We start from the raw sequence: 24,784 nt of genomic DNA on the forward strand, positions 1-24,784 counted from the left end.
CAAGAGAGACTCAAAGGAGCAGATAAGATTTGGTGGCAAAAGAGATGTGTCAAAGTCTGAAGAGGTCTGTCCAGATAATCAATCATGTAATAAAACTAGGCTTCAGGAAAATGCAATAACCGGAAGAAGAAAGGATATTGGAAGCTTCAGGCGGCCAACACAGAGCAAAACAGTGCGAGTGCTGCATATGGTAAAGCTGACTTGAATTATAATCATGGCAACCAGGGACAAGTCACAATCCACTCCAAACCCGTTTCCTCAGCTACACAATAAGGATAAGGATACTTATCTCATAGGATTCATAAGGATTAATAAGGGATTCATTCACGAGCAACAATAGCATGGTGCTTAGTGTATAAGAAGTGCTCAGGGAATGGTGGCTTTTCTCATTGTCATTACTAATCCACTACATTCACCAATTAACCTGGTGTGTCTGGCTGATGCCTCTGCTGTCTTTGTCCTTTATCTTAAAACGTTATTATGATACTATGTCACAGATATTTTACAACAAACACTTTTTGGATGTGGCACACAGCTGCCTTCTGTACAAATCCTAGCCCAAATATATGCAAGCAGCTGAGATTCATCAAAATCACAGAAAAGAAGTTAAAGAGAAGCAACCACCCACTGAGATTTTCAAATGCAGTTGTGACTTGTGCCTTCGGAATTCAAGGTACATGTATTTGGTTGCTCTTCCAACATCCCTTCTTGGTATGTGTGGTCAGTGTTTTGAAACAGACTTTGTAGAGAGAAGAGATACAACAATAAAAACTCTAGGAGAGTGTGAATTCAGCAGGCTTTCTCTAATACCAGCAAGCATTCAGCTCCAAAGACCATCTGGTGGCAGTACATTTGGCCGCCTTGGGCCCTGATCTCAAAGGCTCCAGATTTTAGAGGGGACTAGACAGTGACTCTCCATGACCCAGAGCCTATTCCTCACAGGCTTAGGTTAAAGTACAATCTTCCAGTCCTACTGCGTGCCACAGTGTCCATCTGGTTTTAATACCTGGAAGTCCAGAAATGCAAGTCCCCAGTATCAAGGCTAAGGTCAGGAAAACCACTCTGGAAAATGAGTTGTAGTCCATCTCCCAAAGTATGCCAGAACCCTTCATTTAACTGCTTCGATTCACTCAATCATCAATTATTTCCTTAGTCTCTACTAGATGCCCGTGATAGAGTAGAGAAAAACAGACCAGATCTCTGCCCTCATGAGGCACTTGTGCAAGATGCTGAGCCCGCCACCCCCGGCAAGCAGGGCGGTCCAGTAGGCCGCATGTGTCTCAGCCCAGAGAGAAGCGTGGAGCACAGTGGTTAAGAGCACAGGCTTTGGAGTCAGGCAGATCAGGTTCCAGTGCCAGCTCTGTCACTTACTGATTGTGTGGCCTGGGACAAGTGACATAACCTCATTCCAGTTCCTTATCCTTTCTTGTAGTTGTTCTGACTGTTCAATTAGATGAGCTGATGTACGCAAAGCAGTGAACACTCTAGAGTGTCCTGCCCTTGGCAAGCCATCAGTTATTACTAATGTCAGCTCTAGTACAAGATAAAAAACCACCTACACACAGTTTGCCAGTGCCACTGGGAGAATAACAAGAGTCAGCATGGTGCTTTCTTTAAAACCCTGCAAATGAACATGCACAAAATCATCTTCAGCTTTGGTGAGAAGGAAGGACTCCTTCTATTTTAGATATTGTGACTACTCACAAAGGGCTGCGCATGACGGCCTTTGGAAATCCCTTTGGATGTCTGCATTAGAAGAAATGCTCAATACTAGGAGGAAAAAGACACTCAGTCACCCCAAAAAGACTCTATCTAAAGCACTACAGAGACACCCAGAAATGTGCGTGTGTTGGGGAGAAGGAAGTTGTGTGATGTTTTTCTAAACTACGTTTCTCCATTTTCCGGTCATACTGAAAGTCATTTGAAAGGGTTTGTATAATATTTTCTCTAAATCTGCAAATGCTGGGATCATTTACCTTTTCCTTTTATGGTGGTAATGGATTTAGAATCGCTCCAGTTTCCTATTCCACGACTAGTCACCGCAGCCACCTTTTCAAATCAGAGGGTGAATTAATATGAAATAAAGGCAATACACCATACACCATACAGCAAGAATACTGAATGAGCTAAAGGGGTGAGATTTTGGCAGTGAGGCTGGAAAAATTTTATACAGAGTGATCCAGAATATTCAGAGGCCCCAGCATCTGAAATAAGAGGGCAAAAAAGCCAAGGGAAGGAGCTTGGGTAAAGGGCATTATGACAGTCCTAAGATCAGAAAATTTCTATTGATCGACAAATATCAAGGTTCTTCTAAAGGGCAGGTGTATGGGGGGATGTGTTCATAAATACACACATATACAAAAAGGGTACTGACAAAATTATCAGTGTGAGAGTCACGAATGTGTACACTTAATGGTCTCAGCAAACATGTTCACAAAATCTATCTCTTTCTGCTAAAAATACTAAAAATATATTTCATAAGAACCTCATAAAATCAGTTTTGAAAGACTACTTATCATAGCTCTGCATCATCCTGCAGCTAAAGATAAGCAGAAAAGAGCTGAGTGCAAAAGTATAGGAGCTGGAAAGCTAGCAGAATATCGGAGTTAAAAGCAGGGAAAGCTGCATTCCCATAAACGCCCGGTTATCTACAGAAACTCTGATGTCAAGCTCTTTGTGGTGTCCATTTAAGAGACTGAAAGAAACTCTGAGCTCCCCCACCCCAGGGCAAGAAGTTGGGTATTTTGCAGATTACTAATATGCATCTCACAAAGGTGAGTAGAGAGTTCTCACAAAACAGCAGCAATTTCGCTCAGTTCTAAGACTGCATGGATGGCTGGAATGGATGACGACACTCACTCTGACGGTGTATAGAGTGTTGACCAATAAGTTCTTGATTTCTGTAAAGTTACTAGCAGCCCTCTGGGAGGCCCACATCTTGGAACCACTCCTGCTGTATTCTACCTAAAGGGAGAAGAAAAAAAAATGTGAGTAAAGGGAACCAAAGGTCCAGGGCATCCTAATATCTTGCAAGGAGTTGGGAGGAGAGAAAAGAAGGTGAGGAGCAAAATGTTCTGACGGATGGGTCATCACCTACAAAGCTAAACCAAATCAACCCCCTAGTCATACAGAATACCCAGAAATCTCCTAGCACCCCCAACACACATACAGCCAACTCATGGAAGGTACTTACAATGTACTCACGGATGAGGCCATGGGTGTGGATGGGAGGAGCCCAGTGGCCTACAATCACACCTTCTGCTTCCCTGGGGAGTGACAGCTGGAGATTTCGAGGGGCATCTGGCACTAGAAAAAGAGCCAACTCAAGGTTAAAACCCATCTGCATAGCAGCCAACCAGAGGAATTTTCCTGGGCTTAGAACAAGGACAAGAACGACTCCACAGCCGGCACTGAGACTATCCACTAGAAAGGCTGCTAGCTTGGTCTTCCCATTGACAAGACACTTTTCCTCTTCTTCCAAAAAGCAAGGTGTGCCGTCCACACATCACATCATGGCTCAGTTGAGTGTGTGGTAAATTTGTGGCTCATAAGGGCTGCAGGATAGAATCACTTGGGCAGGCTGAGTCACCACTGACCCTGAGACTTCCATGCTGAGATCTTAATTGTCAATGACAGCACCTGCTGCCTCTGCTTCTTGTACAACAAAAACTGTACTGTGGGCATGACTACCAAAAAATAAGACTAATTTTGTAACATCACAGAGTTTCTATATCCAAATGAATTTGATCATCTTCAAAGCAGGCTCCTTAATGAGTTTAGTGCTAGCATATTCAAGATACTTTAGGCAATGGAAAAATATGACATTCAAGCAGACAGTTGCTCATGTCAACTACTTTGAAGTAGGGAGGAGGCGAGGAACTCTCTTAGACACATAAATTTGGTAAATTTCTTAAAAACTTAGCCACAAAGCCAGGTGCAGTGGCTCACACCTGTAATCCCAACATTTTGGGAGGCTGAAGTAGGTGGATTGCTTGAGCTCAGTAGCTCAAGACCAGCCTAGGTAACATGGCAAAACCCTTTCTGTACAAAAATACAAAAAGTTAGCTGAGCATGGTGGCACACACCTATAGTCTCAGCTATGCAAGAGGCTGAGGCGGGAGGACCACCTGAGCCTGGGAAGACTGAGGTGGTGAGCAGTGATTGCGCCTCCACTGCACTCCAGTGTGGATGCCAGAGTGAGACCTTGTCTCCAAAAAGAAAAAAAACTTAGCCACAAAATTGCTGATATGCCTCATATTTTAACGACGATGACCTCCTCCTAAGTACCAAGTACTAGGAAATATCTAGAGGAGGAACGTAGAGGTAGAAACTAGACAAAAAAATGCAAGAGGGCAATGGTGGAGAGAATCTTAAATTAACTTAAGGTACAAGAAAAGTCTCTGATGCAGTAAGAAGAACAGATGTTTGACAACTCTGGCAAGACTATAAAGCTTAGCCACCATACTTCTGTACATGTGAGGCACACGTATGTTCCCACATTCCTGAGAATACTCAGAAAGACCCTCACAAACCCCCACCTGAGGTCTTACCCATGCCATAAAAATTAACTGAAACACTTACATCCCTCCGGGGTCCTCAGGGTCACGAAGTCATTGGTGTTGTGTGCCTTGCTGAGACACTGAACCTGTACTTTAACCTGATACGTGGTATCTGGTTTCAAGACTTTTAATACAGTGTTTGTCTTATTGCTGTGGGTCTCCAGAGTCTTCCATATGCTCTCTCCAACCACCCTGGCCCAAAAAAAAATAAAGATATTGTCACACTGGAGCAGCATGGGGGGCTGAGATGTCTGACTCAGTTAATAGCATGGTGCATGCCACTAGAGAGTTTACAGAACATCCCTGGGCAAGGAAGACATTTTCATCTCCCATGACAAAGATGGGACCTACCTGTAGTAGACATTATATACACAAGAAGCAGAGGGCATTTTTTTGGGCCTCATCCAGGTCAAAGTCACATCCCCAGAGAAGTCAGCTGTCCACTGAAGATTCTGTACTTTGTACACAGTCAACTCATCTAGAGAGATAAAGGAGAAAAAGTCAAACAAAGTTACATCTTGGCTGGGCGTGGTGGCTCACACCTGTAATCCTAGCACTTTGGGAGGCCGAGGCGGGCAAATTGCCTGAGCTCAGGAGTTTGAGACTGGCCTGGGCAATGTGGCTAAACCCCGTCTCTACTAAAAATACAAAAAAAAAAAAAAAGTTACATCTTACAAATCCTTAGATTTCAAAGGACTCCTGCTTTTAAACAGAACTACTATGATCTAGATTATCAGGAGGCCATAATCATTATCTGAAAAGAAATCTCAGAAAATGTAGCTGAAACCTCCCTATACAAGCCCTCCTAGGGTCTCCTACTTTTCCGGTCGTGATATTTTCCCTTGAATTTCATCTTCCTCCTGCCTATGACAATTTAAGCCTATTTCTCAATAAAGAATGCTACAAGTCCAAGGACCATGCCATAGGGTCCGTTACTAGATACTCCAGAGATAAGAACTGAGTTAATCCCACCAGCAGATTGAGACTGTGAGAGCCATGGCGTATGGGCATGAGGTGGGAAGTCCATAAAAAAAAAAAATCCAAGACTAGCATTTCACTAACAGGGAGGAGACAGCTGCATGTTATATCAGAGTCTAGCCAAGGCTCACCTCACTTGGGGCTCCAAAACTAGGCACAAATCTGTTTTATCCTTAGATTGAGCAACAGTTCAAAAGGGTCCTAGCTCGAGGTCTACAAAGGAGGGGCCCTGGGGTAAGCGAGCCTCCCAGCCCAGCCCAGCCCAGCCCAGCCCAGCCCATGGACCAGCACTCACCACTGCAGGCCTTTTCATCGCTCTCATCCGAGCAGTCCAGGAAGCCATCGCAGCGCTCCGAGAGCACAATACAGGCCTCCCCATCCTCACACTGGAACTCCCTGCTCATGCAAGTCAAGGTGCTGTGTGTGGCTGAAACACAGAGAGGCTTCTTAAGTCCAAGGGGAGGGGCCGTATGGTACTAAAGGTTGGGCCCAAGTTTATTCTCATTTAGGCAAAGTACTAATCGGCTTCTGCTTCAAAACACACCTCTGGAATGACCAGTGGTGGAATCTATACCAGCACTAAGGTGCCATCTCATCTAACATTAACAACCGGAATCTGCGTTCAGGAAGAGTGAGCACTTTGGAGTCAAACAAACTAGAGTTTAAATCCTAGATCTGCATGAGCTTGAGCAAACAGCTTACCATCACCTGAGTTCAGTTGCCCTATAAAAAATGGAAGTAACAATTCCATCACTATCATGTCTGCAAGGATCTAATGAGATCACACACCTGGAACACTGCCTGGCTCCTGGCCGGCATCAACAAACTGTAGCTATTGCTCTATAGTACTATTAATTATTCTGCTACTATTATTAGTTTGCAATCTGGAAAGAGGAGCTGATTTCTGGTTTGAGTAACAGAAATAACAATGAGATGAATCCCAACAATATTAAGAGGCATGCATACTTTATGTAGTATTTAAAGTTGTTTGGCTTTTCAAAGTACTTGAACAGAAAATGAAATAATGCAAATAATGAGCACTGGTAAGTTAAGGGTTATGCAACTGTACGTCTAGGCTATTGACCAAAATGTGATGTTCTCTCCAGTTCTGAAAGTAGATTAAAACTTCATGGGAGGCTCCAAAAAGAAAGCAATGACCATATAATTGCAAATGCTCCTGAAAAGAGAAAAGGTGAGAATGGCTGTAGACAGCAAATCTGCTGTGCAGGCTGTGTACCTGGGTGATACAAATCTGCTATGTAGCTGGTTAAGCCCAGGAACAGTAACTTGAGGCCTTCCTTATACAGATTCACACCTGCCTGCCCAGTCCTGGACAAGGAAGGGCTACATCAGAAATCCAATCCCACCAGTGATGAGGGTCTAAAATCAATCTTGCTCCTCCAAGTCAAAGACGTCCACATCCTAATCCCTGGAACCTGTCATATGTTACCTTATGTAACAAAGCAACTTTGCAGGTGTGATTAGATTAAGGACCCAGAGGTAGGAGAGTTCAGCCTGGATTATCCAGGTGGGCTCTGTCTAATGACATAGGTCCTTAAAAGCAGAGACCCTTTTCTGGTTGTGGTGAGAGAAAGAGAGAATACAGAAGAAAGGTGAGAGACATGCAACATCACCGGCTTTGAAAATGGGGAAATTATAACAGACAAAAGGAGGCTGAACATGAGTGGCTCCATTCTGCTCCCCGCACCCTGCCCCCTGCCCATGGTGACATCTTGTAGGTTAACGGCCTCTGCTTATCTCTGCACGTAGGCCAAGCTAACTATGGAAGGAATTTTGTTTATAGTTTAATTTTAAAGCAAGGATGATAATAGCCCCTTCCTGAAACTAAGCCCTGAGAAAATAAAGAGAGTGTACACACAAGTAACAAAGTTATGTTAAAGGTGATATGAGCATTGTGACCTGAGCAAGGAAGCTTCATACGCCCCACTTCAGACCCAGGCATGTGGTCATGGGTCACCACTTGACCTCGACCCCCTCCCTCTTCTCCTTCCTCCTAACATAAACAACCACACTTTGAGATATAGGTAGAGAAACTGGATAATGTTCCCATGAGAGCAACCAGGATGGTCAAGAGGAATGGATAAAGGATCCAGGGATATTTTCCTAGAGGTGAAAAGATACAAGGATGGGGGAGGTGGTGAGAAGACATGCAGACCACTCTGACAAGTGTTCTCCACTGATGAGTTTTCATGAGAAAGAAGAATTAAGACTTCTTTGCACGAGTCTCCAGGATGGAGGTACAGACTTCAGTTCACTACTTATTAAAAAACAATCCTGATAAAAAATTGTCAATAGGAGAAGGGAACTATCAAAACCACTTATGAGGCTTTTCACAAACTATAATCCCCCATTCTCCAGGAAGATCACTGCATTTCAGAATTCTATTATATACTGAGCTGAAATTAGTTTGCCATGGTGGGGGGAAGCTCATGACAAATAAACGTGTATTCAAGAATTAGAGAAAGGTTTGAGAACCACTACTGTAATAGTCTCAGAAGCCCAAGATGGAATTCTGTGAACATTCATGGAGGTCCTACCATGACTCGGGCACTGCTCCAGATGTTAAAAATATGGGGATATGTAAAACAGATGAAGGACCTGTCCTCAGGGAGTTATCTTCTATTGAGAGAAACTGCAAACAAGTAAATTAACCTGATCAGGTTATGCCATTTTATATAGGATTGCCAGGGAGAGACTATGCTCAGAGGGGATTATTTTGAAAAATACCAAAACCCCCATCACAGAAGTATTCTACTGGGTAACAATGTGGTCAGATATAATCAAACAACAGCTAAGCAGTAGAGCTGAGGACGTTGGAGGTTTCTTTATAAAGTATGTCTCAAAATTTTAAGAGCAAAAAAGCATGGGCTTTAGACTCTGGAAGTAAGCTGGGTGTGGTAGTGTGCACCTGTAATCCCAGCTACTTGGGAGGCTGAGGCTGGATTGCTTGAGTCCAGGAGTCTGAGACCAGCCTGGGTAACATAACCAGACCCGGTTTCTTAAAAAAAAAAAAAAAAAAAAGCCTTAAATTAAAACAAAAAAACAATAGAATCTGGGAATAAAGTTGTCATTAACTCTGAAAATTCTTAAACTGATAATTAACCGATGATTAACAGGCACTTAGAATAGAACTTAGTAGCCTTCAGGGGACAGGTTCTCCAAAAAGAATCGCACCACACTAATCTCATTTCATTTTTAGATATGGTTATCAAATTAATGTTGGAAAAAAACTGTGGATATAACACATCTTGATTTTAAGACCCTTTACCAGGCAACATCCCTGTGAATAAGCCAGATTGGAAACAAGCTGAAAACACTGATTTAAAGAATGCCAATTAATGAATTAATATCACCCAGGAGGGAGGTCCCATTTCTTTTCTCTTTCTTAATTATCTCCAATGTTCATCTTATTATGTGGTTGCTTATTCGCCTCAGACGTTCCTACTGTTATTTTGGTGAGTGTGGGATCAACCTGTCCCTGTTGGTTTAACACTCTAGGAGTCTACTTTGTTCATTCCTTTAATGTAAGTGTAGAATTGTACACTAATCCCTATTCAGTTCATCTTTGTTAGTTTTGGTGTATTCTTCCCTGATGAGAACTTTCAACATGGCTTTCAACCTAAATAAATAACCCAATCTGGTACTGGCTAGGTGATCCTCTTGGGACCTTAATTCTCCTATCTCGACAAAGGAGATAAGACCAAAATCACAGTTATTTTGAGAATTAAGTGAAACGAATACATGATTTGCTTGAGAATAATGAATAGCACATTAAAACCCACCACCAAAGTTTAGCTTCCCTTTGTAAATCCTGAGTGTTTTGCCAGAAAATAAGCTATCTGGGTAACTCTGTATTACCTGCAAGTATGACAGGCATGCCTTCCAAGTTTTCATCTGGTCATTAATGACTTTGTAAAGAAGATAGGGCCACTTTTAAAAGCATCAGAAAATATTACCACAGCAAATAGAAAAAGTAAAGCAGAAGCAGCCTGAAAAAGACCACTTATGATAAAGCAAAGTGAAAAACAAAACAGCCAAAATGCAGGAAAGCAAACAGGCATAAGGCGACAGAAAGAGAAATAAGAATCTTTTAAGGCTTATCAAAGGCTGCCGCATCCTGCTAAACACCGAAGAACTTCAAAAAAAAAAAGTACACAGCAGGAGAATTAATTATATTGAAGACAAACTCCATCAGCAAATCCAAACACTTATTTGTGCAAACTTGCATTAACTTTGAAAGTAAATGACAAAGCTCAACCTTACAACTGAAAGACATGACAAAGAAATGAGAAAGAGATGTAATATGGAAATGTTAACCAAGGAGATTAAAATATCCCCCACCATCTGAATTTATTTGGTTTATTTTTTTATTTATTTGACAGAGTTTCGCTCTTGTTGCCCAGGCTGGAGTGCAATGGCCCGATCTCAGCTCACTGCAACCTCCACCGCCTGGGTTCAAGCGATTCTCCTGCCTCAGCCTCCCAAATAGCTAGGATTACAGGCATGAGCCGCCATGCCCAGCTAATTTTACATTTTTAGTAGACACGGGGTTTCTCCATATTGGTCAGGCTGGTCTCAAACTCCCGACCTCAGGTGATCCACCCGCCTTGGCCTCCCAAAGTGCTGGGATTACAGGCGTGAGCCACCGCGCCTGGCCTATTTGGTTTATTTATATAGATTCATTTATTTATTTATATGGATTTATACACAAGTATCAAGAGATATCAAATTATCTTAATCTTTTTGGTTCTTGGGTTCCAGATAACAACTGGCACGTTCTGGACAGAGAGAAATCCATCCCCAAAATGGATCTGAGTTCCAACAGGAATAGTTTAGTAATGAAAGATTCCTTATGATTTTCCTAAACTAAAATAAACAAATAAATAAATAAATGAAACAAAAAGAAATCACCCTACCTTGGAAATTGAAGAATTGGAAAGACTCAAAGGGTGTTTCTTGAAAAAAAAGACCTCTAGGTAGCAACTTATCCAATTCCTTGACTTTTAGCCAAAGAAAAGACCCTTCAGGCAGCCGAAACAAAAGCAAAAATGACATTCCTGGAGAGGAAAGGACGCATGAAGGATGGGGGTCCTGGGACCCCTCTGAAAAGCCAAGTGTTAGGAGAAAAACCTATGCATGGTGGAAATAAATTAGTTTCATATTTCAAGTTAAGGACTTGGCCAAGATGATTTTTCTCTCAAGTCAGAGCACGTCAAGGCCTAGAATGAAATTCGTCTCCAGAAGTCCATCACTGTAGAGATCATCATAAGGAACAACAAAAGTGTGAAAATTGGCAAAGACTCATTGCAACAGGCAAGCGAAGATCACTTGCATGGACAATTAATGTAGTAAAATGAAAAGGAAGACAAGAATGCCCCGGTTTCTGACCTCCCCTTTTCAGTTTCTTCCAGGATGACTGGCACTACCTCAGATGCTGATGTCAATCAACGAACCCACTATCGTGCTAGCCCCACCCAGGGAAAGCTGCGACTCCTCATCCTCAATAACCCCCGCATAGCTGGTAGCATCAGCTTTCACTGTCATCCTGGGGAAAACCCTCATTATTCCTTTTTCCTTATTACCACAGCCAAAAAAACTCACTGGATGCTGTTAATAGTACCTCCAATATACAAAGAGGTCACTCTTCCTTTTTCATCTTCACAGTCCCATCAAATTAGCCTCCTAATGGGCACCTGGCTTCCAATCTCACCTCAGCCTTCTTCTAACCCATTCCCCCCATGATGAAGTCCAGGTGATCTAAGATATAAACACCCCATCTCTGAAATCTTCAAGGGCTCCTTAGGACCAGAAAAATAAACTCCAAGCACAGGGGTCGCCCTATCTACCTCACGCCTACCTCTCTGCACTCACCTTTGTCCCACCCACAGCCACTCTACAGGTCTGTTTTCTTATGCCTCTGAGCCTTGGAATATACATGCTGTCCCTTGTGTCTAGAATGCCCGTCATCTGCCACCTTGTCCCACCATTGTCCAGGCACCATCAATGGGGCTGCCTCTCCTGGCCTGTCCCCACCTCTCCAGGAAGCTGGCCCACCTGCAAACTATGCCAGTTCCTTGGATAACTTCTGCTACTGCCTACACCACACTGTAGGATAGCTGCTGACTTGATGTCCCTCCCACTAGAATCTGTATTGCCAGTCACCGGGCATGGTGGCTCAGGCCTGTAATCCCAGCACTTTGGGAGGCCAAGGTGGGCAGATCACTTGAGGTCAGGAGTTCGAGACCAGCCTGGCCAACATGGCAAAACCTGTCTGTACTGAAAACATAAAATTAGCCAGGCATGGTGGCACATGCCTGTAGTCCCAGCTACTCGGGAGGCTGAGGCAAGAGAATCACTTGAGCTCGAAAGGCGGAAGCTACAGTGAGCTGAGATCCCACCCGCCCCTGCACTCCAGCCTGGGCGACAGAGCGAGATGACATCTCAAAAGAAAAAAAGAAAAAAAAAAACACACAAAGAATTTGTATTGCCAGAAACCTGATCAATGCCTGCCATGCTGTGCATGATCAACAAAAATTTGTCCAACCAAACTGAAGATGTTACTGGATCCACACTCCTTCCTCTTAACCAAGCCTCTCCAGGGAGAGCCCAGTCGGGCACCCTGTGGAGAACAACGCTACAGACAGAGAAGGGACAGCCGACTCCCTCTTCCCTTTCCCCCTGAGCCTTACTGAGTGAACTATTTAGGACAGAGCAGTATTTGCCAATCTTGTCTGATGCTAAGAATCAGACAGGGCACCTCTGAAAAGGCTTGGGTTCCCGAGCATCTCCTCCACCATTGCTCTTGATTCAGTGGTCTGAGGTGAGATCACCAAATTCACATTTCTTATAAGCACTTCCACATGATCCTGCTAAGTCCCATAAATTTTGTAAATACTGAATTAGAGGAATTAAGAGATGACTAACCTCCACCTCAGATTCTATTCCATCTCTAAATGGTAAGACTTGGTAGGATTCCAAGTGAGGCTCAGTTTTTCATTGGTTGAGGAAGTCATTATTTTAAGATTAAAAAAAAAAAAATGGGACCAGAACAGGGATCAAAGTGGAGGAACTGAGGTGTTTGCTGCTTAGGGTTAGGGCTTGGCGGCAGGGAGGCTCTCAGCAGAGAGTGAGAGGGGCGTCTTCTACATTCACCAGGACAGGAATCAGGCAAGCATGGACGAAGCCCTTATCCCGGCAAGGAAGGGAGAGTGACTGGCTAGGACATCTGCTGTCTGCAGCCAGCAGGAGACTGGATGGAGGGGAGGCCCGCAAAGCAGGGATCCCCGAGCCAGAGCAGCACCCAACCATCAGAGAGGCAGGCTGGTGGGGGGCTGCATAAGCACCGTCCAGCCATGCCCTCCCAAGTCTGCTACAGTAGGACAGACCAGCCAACGGCGGCATTAGCGTGCGGCCAGGGACTGAAAAGCGCTGACTGGTCACATGAGGATAAACGCTTGCAGAAGCCAGTGTCTCCCTCCATCACTCACTGCAAAGATCCTCCCTGGGTTCATAAGAGGACCAAACACCAGGACCCACCAACTCCAAACCCGTAGAGAATGCATGCATCACCTCACACTAGGCTCAGATGGCCCTGTGATTATTCCCCATGTGGCTCGGCACACTATCTCACCAACCATAATTACCCTAAGGACTGAGAATGAATTTTCTTAATGGGGTGCTAGAGGCAAACCCTCTAATAACACAGCTTCTATGCCCAGTAAGTGCTCACTAAATACTTCCAGAAGAATGAATGTACATACAGAAGAGTTGTGGCTTTCCCCAAGGGCGTTTTTAAAGAGTTAAACATGCTTATGAAACCTATTTAAAATATTTATCTTAGTCATTCAGAAAGTATTTTTACTGGACATGCTCCTGGTATTTAAAACGCAGTCAACTTATTAAAAAGAAGGTGACTAACGCAATGGTATGGGTGCATGTGGCAAAGCGCTTGTGGAGAATGCAGTAAGAGCATGGTTACGCAAGTACACAGACTCACACACAGGCGTGTGCTGATCCAGAAATGAAGCAGAAGCACCGGAACTGTGCTCTCTGCAGAAACGTGCCCAGGGGGTGAAGGGCTCTCTGACTACTCACGGCAATTGGCCTCGTCCCGGCCATCCTGGCAGTCTTGGTGGCCGTCACAGCGCTTCCAGTTGGGAATACACTTCTTCGGTTGGTGGCATTCGAACTCAAATCGGTCACATCGCCCAAGTTGGGTGGGAGTGGAGGCAGCAGTGACGTTTGCTAAAATAAAAGATTTTTAAAATTTACTTTTTAGTATTGAGGGAGCTGGCCAATAACAGCAACCAATCAATATGCTACGAGATTACGGTGTTTTAGAAATTACAATGGGAACCTGAAGACAAATGCGAGTTCCGGATAGACAGCAGAGTAGACACAGACATCTAATGTTGCTTCCCCACAGGATCCCACTAAAGCCACAGTCAAGAGATTGTTTTCAAAGACCTAAATCCACGAGGACATGGATAATGAGATTTGGGAGCTGGAAAGAAGACAGATAGCGGTATGTGACTAAAGAGGCCAGTGAAGGCTGCGTCCTACCCTAAGCCGTCACAGGAGAAAGCTCAGAACCAATCAGATCAACAACACACAGTCCTCCAAAAGTTCAGAAACTGGTATCTCCTAACTGGAAGTGAAGAAGGAGTTAAAATAAGGGAACTGACTGAATGATGTTTAAGACGCAGCTACGTTCCTTATATCCCCTCCTATCAGTCCCACGAGGCAACCAACCCATACGTCAACCCAATAGAAGAATGGAGGATTGTTATTCGGAGAAAGTAAAAACAGAGAGTTGTTTAGATAGGCGTAGTTGACAGAGTATATCCTACTGATAAAAGGGGGATTAAACCTACATATGGAAGTCCCAGTCTTCTTCTCCGAGGATCCTAGCAATAAGGTAATTATTGTCTAGGCAGGAGATCTAATAATCTTCTCTGGGGAAAAAGACCAGCTTCAGAGACTAACCCTGAAGTAACCAAGATTCAGAGTTCCCCCATGGTTCCCAGCCATGAACCTCGAAGCTGACAAGCCCACCCATGTGCTCAGAATTACTTACCAGCACTTTAGTCCCCAGCCTTAAATACAAGCAGCAACCAAGGACTATCTGAGAAAAGGCTTTGACATGAAAGGCAGAAAGCCAAACAGAGCCCTAACCCCCAGAAAGGCCATTTGGAGGAAATAGAGGCTTTGCAAGAAGAAAACTTCAAAAACAAATATCCTTAATATGTTCAGAAAGAAAGAATATATTATTTATCCAAGAAAAAAAGAAAACAGGATACCATAAAAAGGGACAGTGGTAAAAATGGAAAAGCTCTTAAAGTTAAAACCATGACAACAAAGATGAAAAACTCAGCAAAGAGTTGAAATATAAAGTTGAGTAAATCTCCTAGAAAATTGGGGGGGTGGGGGAAGGGAATTTTCAAAACGATAAAAGATTAAACAAAAAAATAAGGAAGAAGACCAGATCAGGAGACAATATATGAATGACAAGAGTTCCAGGAAATAAGAGAAAACAGAGAGGGAAATATCATTAATAAAAACTTCAAGAAAAATTCCTTGAACTAAAATATATAAACTTCCATATCAAAAAGCATGCAAGTGTCCGCTATGTTAGATGGAAAGGGTCTCAGAGCAAAGCACATCATTGTGAAATTTTAAAACACTGGTGCCAAAGGGAAGATTCTACAAGCTTCTAGAGGATTAAAAACAGGTTACATACAAAAAAAAAAAAAAATCAGAATCAAAATGGCTTTTGGATTTCCGAAAAGCTGCTTGAAGGCAGTGGGAAAAAACCTTCAAAACTCTGAAGGAAAATTACTTACAATCTAGCATGCCAAACCCAGCCCAACTATCAATTAAGTCTGAAGACAGAATTAAAACACTTTAAGACAAGCAAGACCTCACACAGGCCTCCCACATACATTTTCTCAGGCATTTTCCAGAAAACGTGCTCTACCGAAACATGGGATTAAACTAAAAAGAGAAAAACTGGGACACAGAAAACAGGAGCTCCAACAGGAGATGGAGGTAAAGCAAATCCTGAGGATGATGATGGTACAACGTCCTAAAAGGCAGTTGTGCCCCAGGTATACAGGGCAACCAATACAAACCAGAGCAGCAAAATTCAAGAGACAAACACCTGAGAGCTGTCATCACAGTGTCCTTGGCCACTGTGTCATCATATTCACCTGACAAGGCTACTGAAGGATGCACTCCACCCAAACAAGGGAGTAAACCAAGAAAAAGCAAAACACAAGATCCAGAAACAAGGAATCTAAACTGGGAGAAAGGCAAAGAGAATTCCAAGGAGGCAGTGAAAGTCCCCGGATAACAGGTACACAGCAGGACTAGAGAACAATCTGTCCCGAAAGGAGAATCCAAGTTGTTAGAAGGAGTATCTCCAAGAGAAAAACTGGACTTGATAAATCCCTGGACATGTCGACCTGTGGAAAGTTATCCTGAGTGGCGACTGAAAGGCAGAAAGCATTGGCAAATGGTACAAAACAACCTAAGCAAACAAATGAAAAAAGTAATTATTAACTTCAGGATATTGTGCATATTCTATAGTTTTCATTGGATTTTCAAAGGGGCTTTCCCTAAATCTCAGAACCACTCTGCAGAAACACAAGGTACATGGAGACAGGTGATAAAAAATAAAAAGGGGGAGAACGCCAGGCCAAGGCAAATCATGCCCTGGACAATAAGGGAGGCATCAGAGGGCTCCAATACTGGGGAGGACATGATCATTCATCAGTATGGGCCTTATCAGAAGAAAAACTGAGAGGGGGAGAAATATGAGGTTGATAAGCCAGTTAGGAGACTTCTACACTAAACAAAGAAGATCCACGAGCTACAGATAACAATGAGTTTAAATTTGTCCCAGCACTGCGCACAAAAAAGAAAGTACAAAAGCTGAACAGGATATATAAACAGAGATCTGCTCACTGCATTAGTCAGAATTTGCTAGAGTCTATTAATGTCCTGGTCAGAGTTTCAATAAGCAAAAACAACTTGGAGAGGATAATCAAGTTATTCAATAAATATGTAGGCCTTGAGGAGAAAGGACAGACACAAAGTTTTGTTTTCTCTTTTACAATTCATTTTAATTTGAGAAGGATTTTAGGGGATACTGACTATTTGCCTATTATTGTAGGAAACACAGAGCAGGACTCAAAGTAGTAGACAGCATGATTCCCAAACAGGAAATCCACACAATGGCTATGGAAGCAAAGATCAACATGCATGAAATAATTAGGAAGCAATATATGGCAGATCATAGTTAAGAATCAAAAGGTCAATGGGTAAGTTTAATGAGACTGGAAAAGAGATGGAAATCATTTAAAGGAATCAGTGAAAGAGCCACAGAGGTGAAGCTTGAAAGGAGAATAATACCCTACTTGTTCAAAGCAGAAATCCCAAACTTTTGTGAACCTAAGAATCATATGGGGATCTCCTGGGCTCCATCCAGAAATTCTGATTCTACATTTTTTTATAAACACCCCAGGCAATTCCATTAGGGTGGTCTTTGCATCATATTTTGAGAAGTTCTGATGATATTAATATATCAAGGTCTCTTTTGCTATAAAATCCATGCTTCTGTTTGCACTGATGGATGGTGGGTTTCAGTGATAAGGAAAGTAGGAAGACAAGGTTGAGGGTACAGGAGTTCCTGCTGAGGGCAAAACCTTGCTGCAGGTGCACAGGCAGGAAAGAAGCAAGTCTATCTGAAGAAGATCAGGAATCTAGCTTGGCTGATGTAAGGAATCCAGGGAGGCAAGGAGGAATCAGCTCATAGAGGGCCTGGAAAATAGAAATTGTCAAAAATTGATCTTCTAGACAGGAGAACAAGAGGAAACTCAATATGGCAAAAAGACCACCCTAGTAAAAACATCATTTTTATAATGTTTTATAAAAAACATAGAATCAGAATTTCTGGGTGGAACCCAGGAGATCTCTATATGCTTTAGGTTCACTAAAGTTTGGGGATTTTGATGTTTTTAAACAAGGAAGCAATAGAAAGAACATGCTCACAGAAGAAGGGAAAAGATCATGCAAAGCATGCAAAAAATTGTTTGTTCTCCTATTATAACTGAGTTCGAAGTAGACTCCTGCTTAGGAAAGAACACAGGATCCTCACCTCTGTTCCGCCTGCTGTTAGGAGCACAAACAAAATGGGATTTCAAGGTCTACCCCACCTCCAACAATATGGTGACCACAGACCTTCAGCTGCCTCTTTGAGTTTAGCCACTAGATGGCAGTGCTTACCCTTCTTTTAGTTGGACAGGCCGGCCAACTAGCAAGCTGAATTGGGCTCTCTCCCCAGAGAGTTTAATACACACACAAAAAGTTCCACATTAATTCCAATTTGTACTTTCCCACTAAGAAGGCAGCAAAGGTGGCATAACCACAGCCTGGGTGGAAATCAGGGTGGCTGGTATCTTGCAGGAAGGTCAGAGGCCAGTTATAGAGGATGAGATGCTCCCATTCCAATTTCCTATGCATCTATGATCCAGGAAAAAATGCTAGAAATCAGCCTTCCCTGGAGGTACACCATTAGTAACAGGCAACCTGGCCACACAGCAGAGTCCCAGACAGCAGGGCATGGGGCCCGGTTGGATTGTGCCCAGAGCGTACCCCCAGAAGGTCCTCTCCACAATAGCAGGTACCACAGGAGAGGACCTGGGCCAGAACTCACCAAGCGAGGGGCAGGCTTCCTCGTCAGAGCCATCTGCACAATCTCGGTACCCGTCGCACACCCAGGTGTCCATCACGCAGGTCCCACTGCTGCAGCGGTAGTAATTGGGCAGACACGTGGAGGGCCCAGGAGTCGAGAAGGGAAGAATATGTGAATCTGAGAAAAACACCAAGCACGGAAACCCAAAACATTAGAAGCAGCTTGATCTTAGACCAAATATGTCCCAAACCTAGTGCGGATGTCCCAGTTTTAGCTGTACCTGCTGAGGGAGGCCAGTGACAGGCACAGCTCTGAGCAGCGGCTAATCTAGAAATCATGTATAATGGGTTGTCAGAAGAGGCAATATTCTTTTCCCTTTTGGGGAGTAGATTTCCCTTGCTTACTATATTTGATTTCGGTTAATATTCAGATAAGTTTGCTTTTGCAGGGGCTGGTGAAAGAAACAGGTGGCTGAGGAGGCACAGGGTGGCTAAGAGAATTCCTACTGAGGCAAAGCATTGTGTTCTAGTTAATTCAACCGCAACTACCCCACGACCTGGTTCAGAGATGAGAATGCCAGAAAGGAAAGGGGCAAGTCTGCATTCCACATGAGTGCTCCTCAAATGCACTGTGGAGCACACAGGACCTGGGGGCTTATTAGCATGCAGATTCTGACTCTGTAGGTCTGGGGTGAGGTCAGAGATTCTACATTTCTAACAAGTTCCAAGGAGATGCAGATGCTACTGGTTGCAAACCACACTTTGAGTAGGAAGGCTCTAGACTTCTCACTCTGCCCTGCAAATACGGAATAAATAGCCTGAAAATAGGAGAAACCAACCACACTTATTTCAAAATGAGAAAGAGGAACAGAAAAAATTTGAGTCACTCCTCTCACAAAAATATGCCCCCCAAAACACGGAATCAGCCAGGCACATCCTGCATAGCTGGTGGAACTATTCTGGTGTGTCTTGGTTGTGGGGCTGACCCAGGCCCCAGGGGCCTCTTACCTCCACAATCCTTCTCATCAGACCAGTCCCCACAGTCGTTCTCCCTGTCGCATTTCCATCTGTTGGGGATGCAGTGGCCATTCTCACACCGAAACTGGAAGTAGCGGGAGCAGTTTGGGGCTTCTGTGGGGTTTTCTGCAGAGATCAACCACATCATCAGTTGCTTTCCCCGCATCAGTGTGAACACAGGGCTCCAACTCTAGGCATCCTCCTCCAGACCCAAGTTCCAGGGCAACCCACACTTCCCACCCATAAAGAGATAAGGCAGCTTCATGGACCCAATGGGGAACAAAAAATACGCCTACAAACTAAACAAAACCCCATCTTCCCAGCCCCTAACCCATGTTCCTCTGATCTATACTACAATATCCTGAGAACGATCACCTGAATTTTAATTCTGACATTTTACCAAAGGAATAAAACAACTATTGATGGTAATCCAATCATGACAATAACTATTACATTGTGGCCTGTCACTTTTAGGGGGAGGTCACTCCATTATATTTACCATAATTCCTTATCTACCACCTTCCTTATACATAATGTGGTCTTCCCAACTGCAGAAAGGAAAGGAGATCAAATAAACTTTTCCCTAGCACCTGCTGGGTGCCAGCTGCCCCCTTCAAGACTCAGCTCCTCGTATGAGTATTCAGGAACTGGCAGCAACTGTTGCTGAGTTACGGGAAGGCCAAGTCTGCAGTGGGGTTGCCGGTGAGTGTCCCTGTAACTGCAGGCATCACTGTTACCTAGAGGATTAGGATGCGAGGAGGCAGATTGGACATCTTACCGCAGTTGGCTTCATCAGAATAATCGCCACAATCATCCATCCCGTCGCACTTCCAAATCAAACTGATGCACACTCCATTCTGACACTGGAAACCGAACTCATCACATACCTTGTGGAACTCAGGATCTTGGGCTACAGAGGGAATAAACATCCATGAAGTCCAGGAACTTCCATGCTGAGGGGTCGAAGCAGCAGTGCTGCCCAGAAGCAAGGGGGAACAGCAGTGAGTTCTGGCAAGGAACTGTCTGGCTAAACCATGCCTTGAAAGCAAAAGCCAAACCTAATCTAAACAGAGCACACACTTTGTTAATTAATTCATTCCATGAATCTTTACCGAGTCGTGTTATGAGCTGAGTTTATCCTCCCAAAAATCATGTGTTTAAGTTCCAACCTCTAGTCTCTCAGAAACAGGACTGTATTTAGAGATAAGGGCTTGAAAGAGGAAACGTTAGAATGAGGTGATCTGGGTGGCCCGAATCTAATAGGCCTGGTGTCCTTACCGAAGAGGAAATTTAGACACAGATGTGTACAGAGGAAAGACCGTGTGAAGAGCCAGGGAGAAGGCAGCCAGGCAGCCGTCTATGAGGCCAGGGAGAGAGGCCTCGGAGGAACCCAACCCTGCCAACACCTTGATCTTGGACTGCTAGCTTCCAGGCTTGCAAGAAATAAATTTCTGTTGTTTGAGCCATCTGGTCTGTGGTACTTTGCTACAGCAGTCCCAGGAAACAAATATAAGAGCTGCCCCAAGGAGGGCACTATTTTAGGATAGGGCCATAGCAATGCACAAAACAAGTCCCTGCTCCTATGAAGCTCAAGCAGCAAAATGAATAGACAGGTCCAAATTGGGGCAAGTTGTGACAGGATCATCGAAGCAGGGTAAGGGGCTACGGCACGCTGGGAGTGCCATCTGATACAGTACTGGCAAGAAAGGCCTCTCACTTTCAGCGACCCTTGAGCCAAGACCCTGGTCACTCGCCATCCTGCCCCTTATACATACACCCACAACTGAAAAGCAGGATTCCTTAAGCAACAAAAGAAAGTCTTTCTCAGAAAAGGCAAGCTTGGATGCTCAACCTAGACACGTAAGCTAAATAGAGGTGCAACTCCAGGGTGGTCAAACCCTCGACACTCAACCAAGACCTGTAAGTTATTAAATAGAGACACAACCCCAGGGTGGCCAAACCCCCGTGCAAGCTCTTTAGTGACCGTGAGTCACCTCCCCTGCCTGCCCCAACTCACAGCATCCTGCAAACGCCACATCCTCATCGGACCCGTCACGGCACTGGATGATTCCGTCACAGACCATGGAGTGGAACAGGCACTGCTGGCGGTTCTTACACACAAAGTCCATGAAGTGTGTACAGAGGGGCTCTGTAAGGGATCCAGAGAAGGGAAGAGGCCATGAGCACTGCAGCTGGCTGGGCCCTCTAGCCCTGGGCAAGTGCACACGAGTACAGATGTGGCTTCAGGAAGCAACAGTAAAAGCCACCATTTATTGAGCACTTGTTTTCTGCCAAGCCTAGAGCTAAAGCATTTGACATAAAGTGCATCATTAAACCCTCAAGACAACATTAGGAGAGATTTTATTGTCGCTAATTCAAAATGAGAAAACAAGGGCAGTAGCATTAAGTATTTTGCCAAGAGTACACAGCTGACGAAGATGAAGCCAAAAGTGAAATCCAGAGCTGTCTGGCATCAAACCCCCGATCTCAAGCATGATTAATAGATACTGACTGTCTAATACGGGGGCAGGCAAATTTTTCTGTAAGGAACTAATATTATGGAATGCACTGTGTTCCCCCAAAATTTGTATGTTGAAGCCCTGATCCCCAATTTGACTGTATTTGGAGATAGGGCCTTTAAAAAAAGGTAATAGAGGTTAAATGAAACCGTAAGAATGGGGCCTAAACTCAAAAGAATTCATGTCCTTTGAGAAGAGAGAGACACCAGGAATGTCCACACAGAGGAAGAGAGAGACACCAGGAATGTCCACACAGAGAAAGGGCCATGTGCGGACACAGCAAGGAGACCTTCGTACTTGAACTGCAACTGGCTCTCTCCAAGGTTTGCAGCCTGACGGCCTTTGGACTTGAACTATATAGCCTCAGTGTATCCCTGGGTCTCCAGCCTGCTGGCTCACCTAGCAAATTTGGGACTTGCCAGCCTCCAAAATTGCATGATGGTTCCTTAAAGTAAATCTATATGTACACATATGCATATCCTATTGGTCCTATTCCTCTGGAGAACCCCAACTAACCCCAACTAACACAACTAGAAAGCAACTATTGCAGGGTTTTCAGGTCATACAGACTCTGTCACAACTGCTCAAGTCCACCACTACAGCATGAGAGCAGCCATATACAATATGTAAACAAATAGTAGTTACTGTATGCAAATCAAACTTCATTTAATAGAGCAGGTTAGGGACTGGATTTTGCCCACAGGCTAGTTTGCCACTCCCTGCACTGATAACATTAGCTCTCAACCGGGACTGCACAGTAGAATCACCAGGAGCACCATAAATGTCCCAACGTCCCAGCCACACCTACGCTAATTAAATCAGAATCTCTGGGGGTAAGGTCCAGGCACCAGGTGGTTTTAAAGCTCCCCAGGTGATTCCAATATATAATCAAGGATGAGCACCAGTGACCCAAGGCAATCTTTCTGGGGCTAAAGAAAACTGAAGATAAAAAGGGTCACCTGGCCTAAAAATGCCCCCCACCACTCTACCCCCAGTGATACTCAGCAACACTAACAAAACCAATCAAGTAGAAATAAGTGGCCGATTCAAAACAACTGGTCAATTAATAGAACATATTTCAACTAAACAATAACTTTCACTGAAGTTCGATCTAATCCCACCATCGCCCCCAACCCTGCTTTCTTCCTTCCTGCTCTCCTTTAACCAAACCATGTCTCTCTGCCACGATCAGCCTCCAGGAGTCCTAGCCAAGTACTCAGGGATCAACTCAGTTAAAAGCTAACCACAAGCAGGTACTGAGGAAATGAAAGGATTTAGTCCAATATACGCTCTTCACTCATAATCACTAGGCCTGAGTGCTTCCTGGAGGCAAGGAATGAACTCACCGCAGTGCTGTTCATCAGAGCCATCAGAGCAATCACGCAGACCATCACAATGTTTGCTGGATGGGATGCAAGTGCCATTTGGGCAGCGGAATCCATTGCACTTCTTCTCTGAAATAGAATTCAACAACACAGAAGAATGACGAGGAGGAAACAGGCAGGCAATCACACACAGTGCTGGCGGGAGTACACACTGGTACCACCACTGGGGAGGGCAATTTGGCTGTAACTAGCAAAATGACAAATGTATACACACTTTGACCCAGTAATTCTACTTTTGTAGAAATGCATTCTATTTCACAACTGAAAAAATAATGTAAATAAAAGTTTACGACCTTGTACTTAATGTAAGTCACAAGGGTTGCATTACAACACTGTTCGTAATAGGTTGAAAACCGCCCACAAGTACAAGTGTTGCATTGCAAAACTGTGTAATAGATTGAAAACAGTCCATCAATAACAGACTGTTTAATAAATTACTGTACACTGGAACACAGACAGCTATAAAGAGATGCAAGAAGTGCTCTATAAAAATTATGCCCTAGATAAACAGTTCTGTGAAAAAAACAACGTGCAAAACAATATGCAAAGTTAAACATTATGGGTATGAAATAGGACAATAATACAGAGTATACTTAAATTTGTTTATATATGCACAAAAATATTCTGAAAAAATATACAACTTGGTTTCCTATTAGGAAAAAGTGGGAACTGGGCAGGTGAGGAGATCAACCTACACCTGAGAGATTATATCTTTTTGTATCTTTTCCATTTTGAACATTTCCATTTTGATAAGTGTGTGTGTGTGTGTGTGTGTGTGTGTGTGTGTGTATACATTTTTTTTTTTTAAGGCAGAGTCTTGCTCTGTCACCCAACCTGGAGTGCAGTGGCGCGATCACAGTTCACTGCAGCCTCCACCTCCCATGCTCAAGCAATCCTGCCACCTCAGCCTCCTGAGTAGCTGGGACCACAGGCGTGCGCCACTGTGCCTGGCTAATTTTTGTATTTTTGTAGAGATGGGGTCTTGCTATGTTGCCCAGGCTGATCTCAAATTCCTGGGCTCAAGCCATCCTCCCGCCTCAGCCTCCTAAAGTGCTGGGATTACAGGCGTGAGCCACCATACCTGATCTAAGTATATTTTTTAGAAGAAAAAGAAAAGCTTCAATGAATAGAAAAAGCACAATATGAATCTTGAGTATGAAATCCTAGTTTTATAAAGCTCTTTAAATCACTCACCACCTTAATTCTGGAGGAATTCTAAAGCAAAGTTGTTTTGGAGAAAGTTTGCCTAGAAACGCTAAGAGCCTGAGGTTTCACAACAGTTCCAGGGGAAATTAAACTACAACTAAGGTATCTTGATCAGAATCTTTAGTACTAGGTCACCCTTTCTCCTGAGCAAAAAGTTATTGCCAGGCATTGGACTTGAATATCAGTTCTGGCCAGGCGCAGTGGCTCGTACCTATAATCGCAGCACTTTGGGAGGCCAAGGTGGGCAGATCACTTGAACCCAGGAGTTTGAGAGCAGCCTGAGCCATATGGCGAAAACCTCATCTCTACAAAAAAATACAAAAATTAGCTGGGCGTGGTGGCCAACCCCTGTGGTCCCAGCTACTCAGGAGGCTGAAGTAGGAAGATGCCTTGCGCCCAGGAGGTC

General features: G+C 43.9%; 1 protein-coding gene across 1 annotated transcript in view; it reads right to left on the bottom strand.

Moving 5' to 3' along the window:
• Positions 1-24,784, bottom strand: part of LOC115933039 (sortilin-related receptor-like) — a 224,638-nt gene that overhangs the window by 23,905 nt on the left and 175,949 nt on the right. Inside the window, exons 41-52 of the mRNA XM_055372001.2 lie at positions 23,134-23,241; positions 21,286-21,417; positions 20,047-20,178; positions 19,260-19,394; positions 18,274-18,429; positions 13,653-13,802; positions 5,833-5,964; positions 4,911-5,037; positions 4,582-4,751; positions 3,194-3,306; positions 2,860-2,964; positions 1,977-2,049 (exon numbers count right to left, since the gene is read on the bottom strand). Coding sequence (XP_055227976.1) covers positions 1,977-2,049; positions 2,860-2,964; positions 3,194-3,306; positions 4,582-4,751; positions 4,911-5,037; positions 5,833-5,964; positions 13,653-13,802; positions 18,274-18,429; positions 19,260-19,394; positions 20,047-20,178; positions 21,286-21,417; positions 23,134-23,241 — 1,533 coding nt within the window. The remainder of the gene's footprint in view (positions 1-1,976; positions 2,050-2,859; positions 2,965-3,193; positions 3,307-4,581; positions 4,752-4,910; positions 5,038-5,832; positions 5,965-13,652; positions 13,803-18,273; positions 18,430-19,259; positions 19,395-20,046; positions 20,179-21,285; positions 21,418-23,133; positions 23,242-24,784) is intronic.

The sequence above is a fragment of the Gorilla gorilla genome, chromosome 20 (assembly GCF_029281585.2).
Source record: "Gorilla gorilla gorilla isolate KB3781 chromosome 20, NHGRI_mGorGor1-v2.1_pri, whole genome shotgun sequence".
Lineage (NCBI taxonomy): Eukaryota > Metazoa > Chordata > Mammalia > Primates > Hominidae > Gorilla > Gorilla gorilla.